Raw genomic sequence first — 15,263 nt, 5'->3', positions numbered from 1 at the left:
AAATAATTGTATCAATGTAGTCCATGTTTAACTCCAGTGTACGTTTAGGTTTCTAATAATCTATTATATTCTATATACAATTTAAAATTTTATTTATCATAATTTTTGGCGTTTTTGCTTTTTCTTCACCTTTCAATACTTTTAAATCATAATTGTTACCTATAACAAAATTTTTCACTTCATAAACATAATTTTTAAATAATCATGTTCCAATATTTTTTATTGATTTTTTTGTTTCTTTTTAAAATAGTTTCTGAACAAAAGCTACAAAAATTCTTAGTTATCGATTCAATTTTAAATATTCTTTATTTTTTCCTTTTTAGATTTGTTGACACAGCTAAATGGTGTAATCAATTCAAGTTATAATGCGCATATAAAAAGATTATGGTATGTATCAACAATGAAATACAGACAGAATTAATAACTTATGATCTCATTGTATCTTTTTTAAGATTTTAACTATATATATTAATTAATAATTTTAAATAAATGTATATTATACAAAAGTATTTGCTTTGCTCATATTCATCAAGAGGCTCTTTATTTAAGAATATTTTTGCTGATGGTTGATGGTTGATATCTAGATTGAATTAACAAATTGGGTTTGATCAAGCTATGATAGAATTTTATTAGTATATTAGTATATTATAATATTGAAGATGCTTGGACCAAATTATATTGTTGAATAATTTGTCAAAAATGTTTTACTAAAAACTTTACCAACTTTTTGAACATTTTTTATATGGCATTTTTTGCAATAATAAATAAATAAAATAAAACAAACCAATAATTTATTATAAAAATTAAATAAATTTACTAACTTTCTAATATTATTTTTAAGAATTGAACCAGATTTCAATACTTTTCATAATTAGTTGTGTATCTATAAGCATCAAGCCAGTTGCAATGTATCACTAGAGCTGATGTAATGCAGTTGTAACTATAAGCTTGATTGTTATAAAACATATTAAAGTACACTGCATATATATATTATAAATTGTATTATACTGTAACAATAAATACGTATACAATTTAATTTTTAACTGTTTTTTTTTTTCATAATATTTTTAATTTATATTTTATGAATGATAAACATTTTTTGTGCGATGCGGTATCATTGATTTTAACATATATTTTGAAGCATATGGAGCATAAGTTTCCGAAAATACAAACAGGGAATAATAATAATTAATAATAAACGGTAGAATTTTATATAATATCAGCAACGTAAATACGGGGGTGCACGCCGATGCACTTGCACCCGTTGGCAATATAATAGCAGGTGCAAAGATATGCGTTTCCATCTGCTGTAATAAACTGAACTCAAAATTCTATGAAAATATAATTCTTGTTGCATCTCTGGCTATTGGCTAGCATTTGGTCGGGATGACTAAATATAACAAGTGTAGTGTCAACGGTAGGGTTACCGATTCAATATAAAATATATGAAATACAGCAAATATTAAGCGCAATGTGCAAGATAATGATGTACCTACCTAATGATTATAAAACAATATCAATATTATAATTTATAATATGGGTGCTCATAACATAGTAGGTAGGTATATAAATAATAGATATACAAGAATATAATATTAGTAATAATAACAAAAAAATGTAAAAATTAAAACGTAAACCTGAGTACCTGACAACGGCAAAGCCTCTGCCGCAAAGGTCTTCGCTAGAATGACGACGACGACGGCCCCACGGCGATGTATAGCCAATATAGACGCGGAACAGCAGATTGCTCCCGAGGTCAACGACCTCACAACGGCGGCGAGTGCGAACTGGACGATATATATAATTATTATATATGTATACGCACTTCGCGCACCAGCCGTTTCGACGACGCGTAGATCGGGCGGCGGAGTTATGTGCATCACTCGTGACTCGTGAGTCGTGGGTGAAGTATAATTAAAAATATAATTCGCAAATAAATACCTGCGGATGTCTGACTGCCTCCGTAAAAGGCCGCCGACAATACAACCACGTGGCGACGGACGATTCAATCGCGTAATTGCTTTCCGCACCAATTTAACGACAGGCGTTGATTCCTCGGATTCGAATGCCGAATGGAGCAACATTCACGACAAGTCGTCAAAGGCCGACCGCGACAACACGTGATAGTATAACGAGAAGCATTCGCGGCGGAAACGCAAGACCGCGAACCGAACGTGTCCAGAAAGCCCGGGTGGCGGCAAAGGACAACCGTTTACCGACCGGTTCCCACGACGACGTCGACGACCGCGGACATCAGACACTGATGGTGCGAGACGTAAAAGTTCACGGAGATTCTAATTTTCGCGCGTACGGAAATCGGTGAATCGGTCACCGACGGCGGGAATTTGAACTCGAACAGCAGCTTCGAACAATTATTCTATTTTATTGTTTTATTGAATTGTTTGATAAAAGATAACAGAACAGAACAAGTCATAACAAATAACAATAACTAATATATTATATGAGTAATAAAAAATATTAAAATCTCCATTTATTATTCTTAGATTTTACATAGTTATTCTTATTTTGAAAAATTATTAATTGTGCTAAAGCTATGTGACGTCCAGAGAACTAGTCAATAACTTTTGCTATACATCAATGAATTGATTTTTTTAATTTGTTACAAAGATAAACTACTGAGACGTTCTTAGCCCATTGTTGTCCGCAGATATGTTTTTAAACGCCGTATCTAAACATGAAAAGCTCATTTTACACGATGCAGTATTCATAAAGTAATTGTTAACAATGTTTTTGGCAAGACGAAAATGTATTTATATCTATTATAAATTATCTAGGTACTTACAATATTATTATCTATGATATTAGCTACGGCTATAATTGATTAATTATTACATAACGTGATTTATACTTTTATCATATTGTTGGTGTCCCGACAATTGAGCGCTATATAATATTATACTGAACTGAGTAAAAGTTCATAAAAGTTCACTGTACTAAGTGCAAAACTGCTGTATACGAAATGACGAAATTAGAAATGAATTCGTTAGCAGTGTCTGTGAAATGTGAATATCTATATAACCTGTCAGATAATCTTTATGTTTGATGATAACCATTAATCAGATAATGTTATTACTTATTAGCCGCATCGTTCGTTATCCGTAAATTCCAACGACGATAACGCAGCAGTAGACGTAGGTTCTTTACTATATTTTCATACGTTGTGCACTGAACACTACTCAATTTATTGTACTTAACATTTTAATTTTTTTAAATCATAATTTTAATAATAAAATGGAGATCATTAAAAGTGAAAAAGGTCGATGTTATAGGTAACGGATATTTATATAGATTTGACAAAAACAGTAGTTAGCGATGTATCGAATGCAATACAAAAAAATGTCGTGGTCGTATTAATTTGAAAGATGGTCAAATTATTCATGAAAGTGAAAAAGAGCACAACCATACACCTGATATTGCAAAAATTGAAGCCAGAAAAGCAATGCAATTTTTAAAAACAACTGCAAAACATACTGAACTTAGTACTCAAGCAGTTTTAGGTGCAGTGTCTTTACAGTTAAATATAATATTAATATAATATTAATATTTATGAGATCATTAATTATATTACTGTATAATATATATATAATATATGGTATAGTAACGTGTTACTTTATAGTTTATACGTATCTACATAATATATATATTATACATTTATATTTTATCATTATTATTATTTTTTTTTTTGTAAATATGTTTTAAAATTATTTTTATTTATATGCAAAAATAACTTTCAACTAAATTAAATCGTTAATCGATTTGTATCGACTTGTTATAATTTTTACTTTCGTGTTTTAGAAATAAAAAAAAAATTAAAATATTTATTTTTTTAAATTATTATTATAAATATTTTATTTGATATTGTGTTTTGACTGACAATATATAATTATTAACCATATACTATGACTTATTTTTTATTTTTTAAAATTATTACTTAACCTAAGATTTATATTGCGCTCAATTATTGTGCGCTCAATAGTCTTCGCTCAATTGTCATGAATCCCATATTGTTATGTTTATGCTCTGCACCCAGGAGGCTCCAAGACTTGCTTGGAGGCAGTTTTGTAAAGTATTCGAATAAAAGTATTTGAATACTATTCTAAATACATTAAAAAAATATATTCGTATACGTATTCTGAATATCTTTTTTTAGTATTAGATTCTGAACGGAGTGATGAATGTATTGATTTTACAATGATGTGTGTTTTATTTTATTTTTTATTTTTGTGTCTGTCATCACTTTTTGGAGTAGTAATAATGCTTTGATTTTTTACTTCAGCCCCTCTTTGAAAAGGAAAATTAATCTAGTTGGTACTTTGGGGGGAGGGGGTCAAAAGTAAAAAATGTCTAATAGTTTTCAAAAGCGCTGGGAAAAACCCTGAAAATATTACAGAAAAATGGGAATTTTTACGCATAACCGCTTTTTGAGAAAATCGATTTTTTGATTTTGCTGTAACTCAAAAACGAATCATTGTAAATACTTGAAATTTTCACCAAATGTTTATATTAGCGTTATTTATTTACAATTAAATTTTCAAAATATTTAGAATTTTATTTAGCTACTTATAGACAATTGAAATTTTTGACTTTTTTAAGTTTTTTTCTTAAAATGCCGATAAAAAAATTTTGGCTATCCAAAAAAACTTTAAAATTTAATACAAGGTTATTATAAGTTGTACTTATCGTATAGTAAAAAAAAATAAAAAATCGTTAGTCACAATTTGTGTTTATATAAGCATTTAAAGTTCAAATGTTCACGAAATATATAAAAATTCGCGAAAATTTGCAAGGAATTTTGAAGTTGAAAATTCATAAAATTTGTGTGATTTATACTTAAGGTTCAAAAATCTAATACAAGGTTATCCATAAGTTTTCCTTTAAGTAATTGTAAAAAAAAATTCCAGCGTCAATATAGAAAACATTTTATGAGCGTATGAAATGAAAATTTTTTTTGAAATCAAGTAAATAACGATATATTACAATTTAAATATAGGTAATAATATAATATATCCTACTAATTATCATTGACTGATAAATTATCTCCGTTCAGAATCGTTTTTCGTATACAATGATACCTGTCATTGCATTCAAATTTAACACATCCGTTATAGTGACCAGTGACCTACTCTCCATCTCGATACAGCAGAGCGATATACCCACTTGCCCACCTTTTTTTTTATTTCTCATCTTATACAATGTAAAAGGGGTTAGTCGGGGGCTCGGAGCTTGTCCTGTTAACCCCTTTATATGATGGATAACGCCAATCTCAAATTTGTTGTTTTGCTCAAATAGACGATGGCGACATCGCGGAAATAATGCGAAAGCCGTTTCCGTGGCGTCGTCGGTTACAAATTGAAAAAAAAGTGTCCGCGTACATGTGCGTAAAATCGAGACCTGACGCGGACAGCTCTATGCTCTGTCTATAGTCTATACTCTATATTATAATTTTTAATAATTTGCGCCCAAACCATCATGTACACGAAACGGTAACAGCGGTGTTATTGCATAACTGTAATAATCTCCGCTTTTCACTTCACTTATATAAAAAAAAGGTCTATGTCATAGAGTAATTATTACTCTATAATATATGGTCTATGTGCGGTCGATTAAGCTTATTATTATTATTTCTATTAACGTGATTTTTCGAATATTTTACACTTTTATATTCTATTGTTTTTGCTTAAATTTACACTACCTATATTCTGTTACGTAGAGCACTAGCTGATATTTGATTCAGAGCCCATCATTTATCAATGTACAATACTGTTTTTTTGATTCAATAAATTGCATTTTATCGTATTTATATCCGCATTCAAGTTTTTTTGCTTATAGGATGAGTTGCAACATTATTTATTTATTCTAATATTAATATTGTAATTTATATTTGATATTGTTGTAATAAACTTTTATTTATTATTATTATATTGTTTTGTTGTTCTCGGTAGCTTTAACGGGTTGTGCTGTTTATCATAAAAGTGTTTCTCAATAACGTTTGTGTCGCTTAAGTGTATATTTATATTTAATAATACATGATAGGTTTTTTGTAGGAGAATTGGAGAGTTAATAACATTTAAATATTTAATATATATTGCCGACATTCAAATGAACATTTTAGAAACGTACACAGTGTAAATTATATAATTTATAATAAATAAAAGAATGACTAGTACTTATTAATGATAAAATTAATATTTAAAAAAAATGTGCACCCACTTCTAAAATATTATGACTATACGTAGGGTATGTATGACAATAAAATTAGTTTGTCATTCATGTTATGTTTATATTAATTTATCCTTCAGAATTGTCATTTAAATTTATTCTATTTATTTTTCATAGCAATAGTTTTATTTTAGAAGAAATACCTAATTTATTTATATATAGCTCACATTTATAATGACCAATTTTGTATTATTTAACTTTCACTTCCGCATAGCCATTATTGGTTTGGAGCAGGGGTCTCCAAACTACGGCCCGCGGGCCGGATACGGCCCGCGAACAAGTTTTAAACGGCCCGCAGCACCCATAAGACGGTAAATAAAATATAGATATCTAAATATATATTGTGTAATTTAAAAAGTCGTTATCGCGGGCACGTATCATAATTTATGACGACAGACATTGCAATTTCCTTATATTTTTAGTTTTAACGTCGATAACGGAGAGATTAGCCACATAGACGAGCGGTACGACGAAATCATTTCATAACGTTTGTACAGTTACATGTCTAAGTTTGCAGTGCCTTTATTATAAATATTATTCTTTACCTATTAATTCACCAATTCAACATGTCAGGAAGAGGATTGAAAAGGAAAATAGATTCAGAATGTCGTGTTTTCAATGAAAAGTGGTCGTTGGATTATTTCGTAATTTATTCAGGTGACAAAATAATTTGTTTAATATGCAAAGAAAGTATTTCTGTACTTAAGGAGTACAATATTCGAAGGCATTATGAAACGAAACATAAGACAACTTTTTCAAAATTTACTGAGAAATTACGGTTAGATAAATTGCAGTCACTTCAAAATAATTTTTCATCACAACAATTATTATTTAAAAAACAAAAAAATATTAATGAAGCTGCTACAAAGGCTAGTTTTCGTATTTCACATCTATTGGCAAAAAGAGGAAAAGCGTTTTCTGATGGTAGTTTAATAAAAGAATGTATAATTCAAGCAGTTGAAGAAATTTGTCCAGAAAGAATTGATACTTTTAAAAATATTAGCCTTTCTGCTAACACAGTTGCCCGTAGAATTGACGATATTAGTAATAATTTAAATTCCCAGGTTAGTAATAAGACTCAAGAATTCATTTCGTTTAGTATAGCACTTGACGAATCAACAGATGTATGTGATACGTCACAGTTACTTTTATTTATTCGAGGTGTTAATAAAGATTTAGAAATTTCAAATGAACTACTTTCTGTACATAGCATGCATGGAACTACGACAGGTATCGACATATTTAAAGTTATTGAAAAATCATTTTTAGAATATAATTTGAAGTGGGAAAATTTGAAATGTATCACTACTGATGGCGGAAGAAATATGTGTGGCACAAAAAAAGGTTTAATTGGACAGATATTTACGAATTGTGAAAAAGAAGGTTTTCAACCAATGACTTTGCATTGTATTATACATCAGCAGGCATTATGCGGAAAAACTTTAGACTTGTCTTGTGTTATGGATCCAATAATATCAACAGTAAATTTTATTCGCTCGAGCGCACTTAGGCATCGTCAGTTTCAAGATTTTTTGAAAGAAATAGAAACGGAGTACCCAGATATACCGTATTTTACCGCAGTTCGATGGCTTAGTCGCGGAAAAGTCCTATCGCGATTTTTTGAACTAAGAAATGAAATTGAAATATTTCTAATTGATAAGAATCGACCATTGCCTTTACTTACAGATAGTGAATGGGTTTGGAAATTAGCTTTTTTAGTGGATATCACAAAATATATGAACGACTTCAACCTAAAATTACAAGGTAAAGATGTTCTAATTTGCGATGTTTACACATTAGTAAAAGCATTTAGGCAAAAACTTATTTTATTTGAAACGCAAATTTCAAAAAATTGTTTTATTCATTTTTCTACTTGTGATAAATATAACAAAGAATCAAGAACACAATTTCCAGTCGACTTCGCTCAAAAAATAATTTCTGAACTTAAAATCCAATTTAAACAACGTTTTTCTGACCTTGACGTAAAATCGGAAGAAATAAATATTTTTCAAAATCCGTTTAGTTGTGATATTGAGAAGTTACCTCCTACCCTTCAAATGGAAATGATTGATTTACAGAGTAATGATGCACTGAAAATCAAACATCGTGAAGAGACTTTAGTTGATTTTTATAAATTTCTCCCAGATATACAGTATCCAAATTTAAAAAAATTTGCAATTGAATATATATCTGTATTTGCTACGACTTATTTGTGCGAGCAAACTTTTTCTAAAATGAAATACATCAAATCGAAATATAGATCGGCCATGACTGACAAACACTTGGAGTCAATTTTGAAAATTGGAACTAGCAACATACAACCTCAATTCGATCGAATATTAGCAGAAAAACATCAATTTCATACTTCTCATTAAAAAAAAAAAATTATTAAAATTACAATGTAATCATTTAAATTTATACCAATTATATTTAAGTATATTGTAGACAATATTTTATAAAAAGATTTAAAGTTAACTTATATTTGTATACCTATATTTTGATAAAATTAAAAATTATATGTGTTAATAAACTTTTGGCCCGCTAAGAGCATTTGATATTTTTTGTGGCCCTTCAATAAAAAAGTTTGGAGACCCCTGGTTTGGAGCTTTGGAGGTGACGAACAACTGTTGTTATTGCTATAATGTCATTGTAGTCTCACAGTATATTACCTACCTAGTAGTAATTAAATATTATTATTATGTTATTATTGTGTATAGCCGTATAGGTACCGTCTAATAATAAATAAAAAGCAAAATCAATATGTCAAACCCTTAATATTATTATTCTTTATATTTTTTGTACTGGATATGATCTTACTCTAAAATCAAAAATTATGAAACAATGATATTGTGTGAATGGACTTTTGTTTGTGTTATACACTTATACGTAATTGAGAGAAAACAATTTGTGCCCTGAAATCATATTAATAATATGAAATTCAATTTTCGTAATTTTGAACATTTATTATATTATTATAGTAAGTTATTATTAATTATATCATGTATCAAATTATATAAGTTATAAAGTATAAAATTATTTCACCAATATATATTATATTTTATATACATTTTTTTTTTATACGTGCCAGATCTACCTATATTATATTTATGTTGTTTGACATACTCGGACATTTGGTCTCCAATGCACCGCCGTACGTCTCAAACCTAACATTACATAACGATTTTTGCATAAAAACCATCAATGAAGAAGCTCAATCCTTTTACTTGCGCTTCCGCATGCGACTTCTATCCCATCAAAATCCTCTTATTAAAAACCTCTCCTCTCTAACTCTCCCAGGAAATCCAAGGCGCAGGCTAAAAAGGAAATAGCGTCGTGACCTACAATTACCAATTTAAAAACATATATAATTCCAACCAACAATAATTAAAAAAAAAAAAAAAACAAAAATATATATATAAATAATTCATACTAACTAATTGCTAAGTGTTGCCAGTGGGCGGCTTCTTATTCAATTTTTCATGTCATGTTTTCTCTTAACACATAAGCTTATTGTACATTATTTGTATAGATTGTTTATTTCTAATATATAAAAAAAAAAATTAATTTAAAAATATATGCATATAAAGTAGTTATGTAGAAAATAAAACTTTAATCATATTTTGATAGCAGCTTTTAATAAATTATATTATTGTATAAATCATTATATTATATAGTTATAATACAGTGTAAAATGAATAACTATAAAAACATACAATAAGCCCCCTTCAAATTGCACCTATGTATTCATGTGAATATGTGATACATTCGAAGTTTTTCGATGGCTCAATGTATGGCATCAAATATATTAAATTATTTAATTATTCAAACTTTTATTTATCATTTCTATTAATAGTGACCTAAACCAACAATAATCAAAATAATAAATATAATAATAGATAAGGATAAATAAAAGTTTTAAAATGCTGATCACGTTATTTTCATTAATTTTGAAAGCATTTAATATACTTTTAAATGCTACACACTATTATAACTTAATAGTCACTGGCTCCGCGGTTCTAATAAAAAAAAAAAAAAAAACATAAATAATAAATAATTAGAAATAAATTAGACTGGGCGCAAATTTCGGAGAGGGTATGCCTTTTTTAACAGTATCAGCAAATTTGTATTGGCTATATATTATAATATTATACTGTTCTCGATACTGCTGCCCAAATTTAAATTCCCGCCGCCGGTGATCGGTTCCCGTACGCGCGGGCAATATAATCTCCGAGAGCTTTTTCGTCCCCCCACTTTTTCCCATTGCCATTAGACGTCCTCGATCATCGTCGTCAACGTGACGTACGTCCGAGTGTCTGTTCAGCTCAAGAACTGTTCTGTTTTACGCGAGTGCTGTTTATCGCATTAACACGTGTTTTGGCGATTGTGTCTTTGTCTGCAGTACTATCGTGCACCGCGTCTTACTTGACGCGTCGACGCCCGTCATTTTGAGCGTGTGCGTGATCCGTCACCGCGGTCGTGTGGTCGAATCGTTCCCGTCGACACGTGGTGTTGTTGTCGGGCACCGGTAATTCGTCATCATAATTCATAATATTTTATAATATTATTATTTATTAAATCCGCGTCTTGTTGTGACAGCGAGTGTGTTGCCGCTGACTGTGGAATCGCAAAACGGACGCGTCGTTGCACTGCGCCCGCGAGCTCGGCCTATTTGCCGTCGACTTCGAGCGTCTGACCCGCGTAAGCGTATAGCGGTGCGAGTAGTTTGGTCTATTGCCATTAGTCAATGGTTTTGTGATCGATAAAATATGATCGATTCGTTTTGTAGTCGAAAAACAAATGATCGAATATTTTATTAACACGGTCGAAATGCTTTGTGACCAAATGGGTTTTTCGGTCGAAGTAAAAATAATCATTAGACTTTAGATTACTTCATCTAATAGTTATACTGATGATGTATGTATGATGTAGTCCGTATGTAGATTTAGTAGGTGCTTACAGTGTTTAGCGACGGACGATGGTTCAGAAAATTTAAAAAAAGTACACTTTTTTTCGGTAAATATACCTACCATGTGTAAAATTTGAATAAATACATACAAAACTTTGTTAATATGTAGGTAGGAAACATATTAACAGATATGCTACCAACACAATTAGATTGCATTAGCTCGAACCATAAAATATAAATTAATACCACATTAAAAAAATCATAAGCATGTACCTATTAGCCCATACTATTAAAAAAAAAAAGAGTACAATTTTATGTACTTAACTCTATTGTTAAGGACACTAGGACATGCATTAAAAAAGAGTACTGTCCTATGAAAAATAGTACGTCTGGTCACCTTAATTGAGTACCTATAGCCGTATAGGCCCGAACCAAGACTCATATATTTGATCTAGATTATGATTTATTAGAGTACCTACTTAAGGAGAATAGTTCAAAATTTAAAAATTTAAATTACTTATACTTACAGTGTAATCTAAACTTAAAAACTATATGCGGTCAGAAATGTATTAAACTTAAAAATGTTAAAGAACTATAATGCCTTGATTAAATCCTGGATTACAGGTTAAAATGGGATAAGCATTTAAATTATATTTATAACATATTTTGTAAATACTTTAAAGAAGCTATATACATAGGTACCTATGTAATAACTCATACAAATGAGACATACAATAAATACTAACATAGATCACCTTTGAAAGTTTTAAGTTTTTAAAAAGTATGTTCAACACCTAGGTAAATCTATCTATTAGTTAAATTATATTTTCTTAAGATAAAGATGCAAGTGTGCAATCAAAATTGTTATTGAATGTATATTTTAATTTTCTCCATATAATTATGTACCTACTTATATTAAAATAATAATAATTAATTTGTCTTCTCCAATATATTGACAATGATTTGATAAAAATGTATGTATTGTATAATGTGTGTTTTTTGATATTAAAATTACAATTAAATACCTACTATTAGTTTTATCAATTAATGGTTAATGCAATAATGCCGTTAATGGATCATTCTTTATGAACTGTATAATAATAATATAATCTGAGTTTATTGTGTTGCTTTAATATGTAGAGACCAAAAAAAAACTTATTCGGTGTAACAGGTTTACATAACTACATAAGTGACACTAAGCACGAGTATTTTCATCAAAACAATACACATATATTTTTTCACTTAATACATTGTTTACATTGGTTTACAACTTGACCTGCCTTAGTAACTGGAAGTGATCGATTCAAATTGTTCTATAACACAATAAAAATATTTACCCTTAAACATAAAATGATTAAAAAATAAACTTACCATTAGATTAACATTTTGTTTAGTAGTAATTGGTGCTGTCATATTTTTTCAAGACTGAGTTGGTTACTGTTGAAATAATTTATCTATAAATTAACAAAGATTAAATTTTTAGCTATGAATATTGTAATTTACATATTATTGTGACTACCCGGGTTTGTCTTAGGAGCAATTGAAGCAGCATTACTTGTTTTAGAACTAAATAATAATTGATTAAACTCATTAATGATATTTTAGTGAGCTAAAAGTTGATATATATATTACCTATTATTGCAAGGGAATTGCAAAACACTTAAATATTGTTTTAGTATTTATAATTTTTCTTTAAAAACACTACATAAAAAAATAAAAATAAATTAATATACAGCATTTAAATAAAAAAAAGGTAATTGGTCAAAGTGATATTTAATTGGTCAAAGTGATATTTAATAGTTTATAAACAAGTTAAGCTTATGTTGTACAATAAATATTAACAGATCACCTTTTGGAAGTTTTAAATTCTTTAAAAAGGATGTTCAACTCCTAAATTTTATCTATTATTTAAATTTTATTTTCTTAAGATAAAGATACAACCAAAATTATTATTGAATGTACATTTTATTTTTCTTCATATACATGTTGTTTATATTAAATAGTACAACTTCAAATTAAAAACCTTCTGGAAAAAGTAAAATAAATATTAATACTCAGTAATTATTGACATAATAGAAATTAAGTTGAATATATCTTAATTGTCTGTATAATATATGTTTATTATATTAAAATTATAATTGATAACGTTTTAAATTAAAGTAAATAAATTAAGTAAGTCTATTTACTATTTAGCTATTAACAAATTTAAGTACAGTGAAACCTGCCTTAATGGACAATTTCTTAGGGATTAGGGCATTTTCATTACTTTTCAATGTAAAAAGCCCCAGAATTTTTAAGCAAAACCAATAATTTACAAAAACGATTTTGTTTTTTAAATATAACACAAAAAACTCGGAGCAACATAGGGTAGCTGCCTCAGGGCGCCTAATGAACCAATGGATTAACTATTTTCAAACAAAATTTAAGTATAGACTATAGTCTGTAGCTGATGTAAAAAATGTGTTAAGTTAAATGTTGGCTGTGGTGGGTGCCAGGTGGTAGCAAAATAATTGATAAAATAATCAAAATATTATACATATATACTGTGTAGATATGAATCACAAACAGCATTAGATATACTGCATATACTTACTATATCTTATGTGTGTACGAATTTGTAAAGCACAATACTTATATACTAATACTGAACAAGTAACAAACTTGTCCAATTACACCACATTGTACCAATTGATTATCAAAAAGAAAAACATATTGAAGCAGAGCTCGTTAAAAGTTTAAAACCATCGAGTTTAATGAAGTGATTGATAAGTTTGCTTCAACAAAAGCCAGAAAAATATGCATCCAATATAAGGTTATAACTTATAATAAAATATTTGTGTATATATAATATAAATTTATAAACGTATAATGTTTCTATCGTTAATTATACGTAAGTTATCAACAGTCATTTATTGAAAACATTTTTAAGAAAAACTATCCATATAGATCACAACTGCAGTCAAAATGTTGGCGATCTGTTTGGAAAAATGGTAATGGGGGGGGGGAGGTTTGCCAAAAAAACGGTCCGTGGCAAAAAAATGCGTAATCCGCCACTGAACATACTGCTGTAAATTGAGTATCATTTCACCTCGAAAAAGAGTTTGATTTCGTAGCATGAAAAAATTGGGAGGTTTTTCAAAATTGTTTTACAAATAAAAAAAAAAATCGAAACATTATTACGGTATATTTCTACTTTACCGGGCCCCAAATAAGGTGGTTTTACACAACAAGTCGAGGGATATTTTCGATTTTTTTGTCCGAGCGCAGCGCAACGAGCGAGTGGCAACGTGGGCATCACTGTTCATAAATTCTAATTTTCGCCCAAAAAATTACTAAGACCCATAGGTTAAAATACTTAATTACTAAAAAATATGAAAAGCGTGGTAATTTATAGCGTACCTGCTGGACATGCGTATAAAAAACATAAAGTTGCTAACTTTTAAAGGCCATCACTTTGAAACTAAGTCCAAACGACAAATTCTGATTGAACCATCGTTCTTAACTCGTCAAGTTACACAGTTTTGATAAAAAAAAAAAATCAAATTGGCAAGGGGGCATTAAACTGCATTTGTTCCAAAAAATTATTATATTATATAATATTATTTAAAATTAATACTTATTAACTTTGGCACCACTGGACCAAAGTTAGCATGCTACTGTTTTTCCCGGTATACAATAACATGTCGTGGGATCAGTAATCTAAGTATATTGGCCGTTCCTTTGACTTGTGTCACATTTACCGACAATCCTCGGGAACAGCACCAGTGACAAATAATTGTACAAGTATGCCGATCCGATGGCATGGCAATTGGCAAGTAACCATCAGTACCAAATATTGGCCAAGTAGGTACACCAATCGTGGGAATGCGGCTTTAATACAATTTTGTATTTTAATATGTATTTGTAATTCAAATTTGTAGCCGATTTACTAATGGTTTGATCTATTCAGTAAAAAACACAATTATTCAATGCTAGGTCCTACTTATTAGTGTTTAAAGGAAACTGATAAAATCAAACAAAATAAAAATATATAAGTACCACAAAAATATTCATCAATTGCTTATTAAATGCATAGAAAAAACACATTTTTTTCTTATTCTTACAGGAGTTAATATTT

General features: G+C 29.2%; 1 protein-coding gene across 1 annotated transcript; it reads left to right on the top strand.

Annotated features, from left to right (window-relative positions):
- The first annotated feature begins 6,476 nt into the window (after window positions 1–6,476).
- On the top strand, window positions 6,477–8,797 carry LOC132927691 (general transcription factor II-I repeat domain-containing protein 2B-like). The gene is made up of 2 exons (XM_060992279.1): window positions 6,477–6,897; window positions 7,510–8,797. The coding sequence occupies exons 1-2, from the start codon at window positions 6,807–6,809 to the stop codon at window positions 8,613–8,615; spliced, it is 1,197 nt and encodes a 398-aa protein (XP_060848262.1). The 5' UTR covers window positions 6,477–6,806; the 3' UTR covers window positions 8,616–8,797.
- The last annotated feature ends 6,466 nt before the right edge of the window (window positions 8,798–15,263 follow it).

Source organism: Rhopalosiphum padi, chromosome 3, assembly GCF_020882245.1.
Source record: "Rhopalosiphum padi isolate XX-2018 chromosome 3, ASM2088224v1, whole genome shotgun sequence".
Classification (NCBI taxonomy): Eukaryota; Metazoa; Arthropoda; class Insecta; order Hemiptera; family Aphididae; genus Rhopalosiphum; species Rhopalosiphum padi.
This window is presented reverse-complemented; position numbering and strand designations above follow the sequence as displayed.

Excerpts from the sequence above, each read along its gene's own strand:
- LOC132927691 (XM_060992279.1), top strand. The coding sequence starts at position 6,807 with ATGTCAGGAAGAGGATTGAAAAGGAAAATAGATTCAGAATGTCGTGTT. Across the intron at positions 6,898-7,509 it reads TTATTTCGTAATTTATTCAG|AATATAATTTGAAGTGGGAA; the intron begins GTGACAAAATAA and ends AATCATTTTTAG.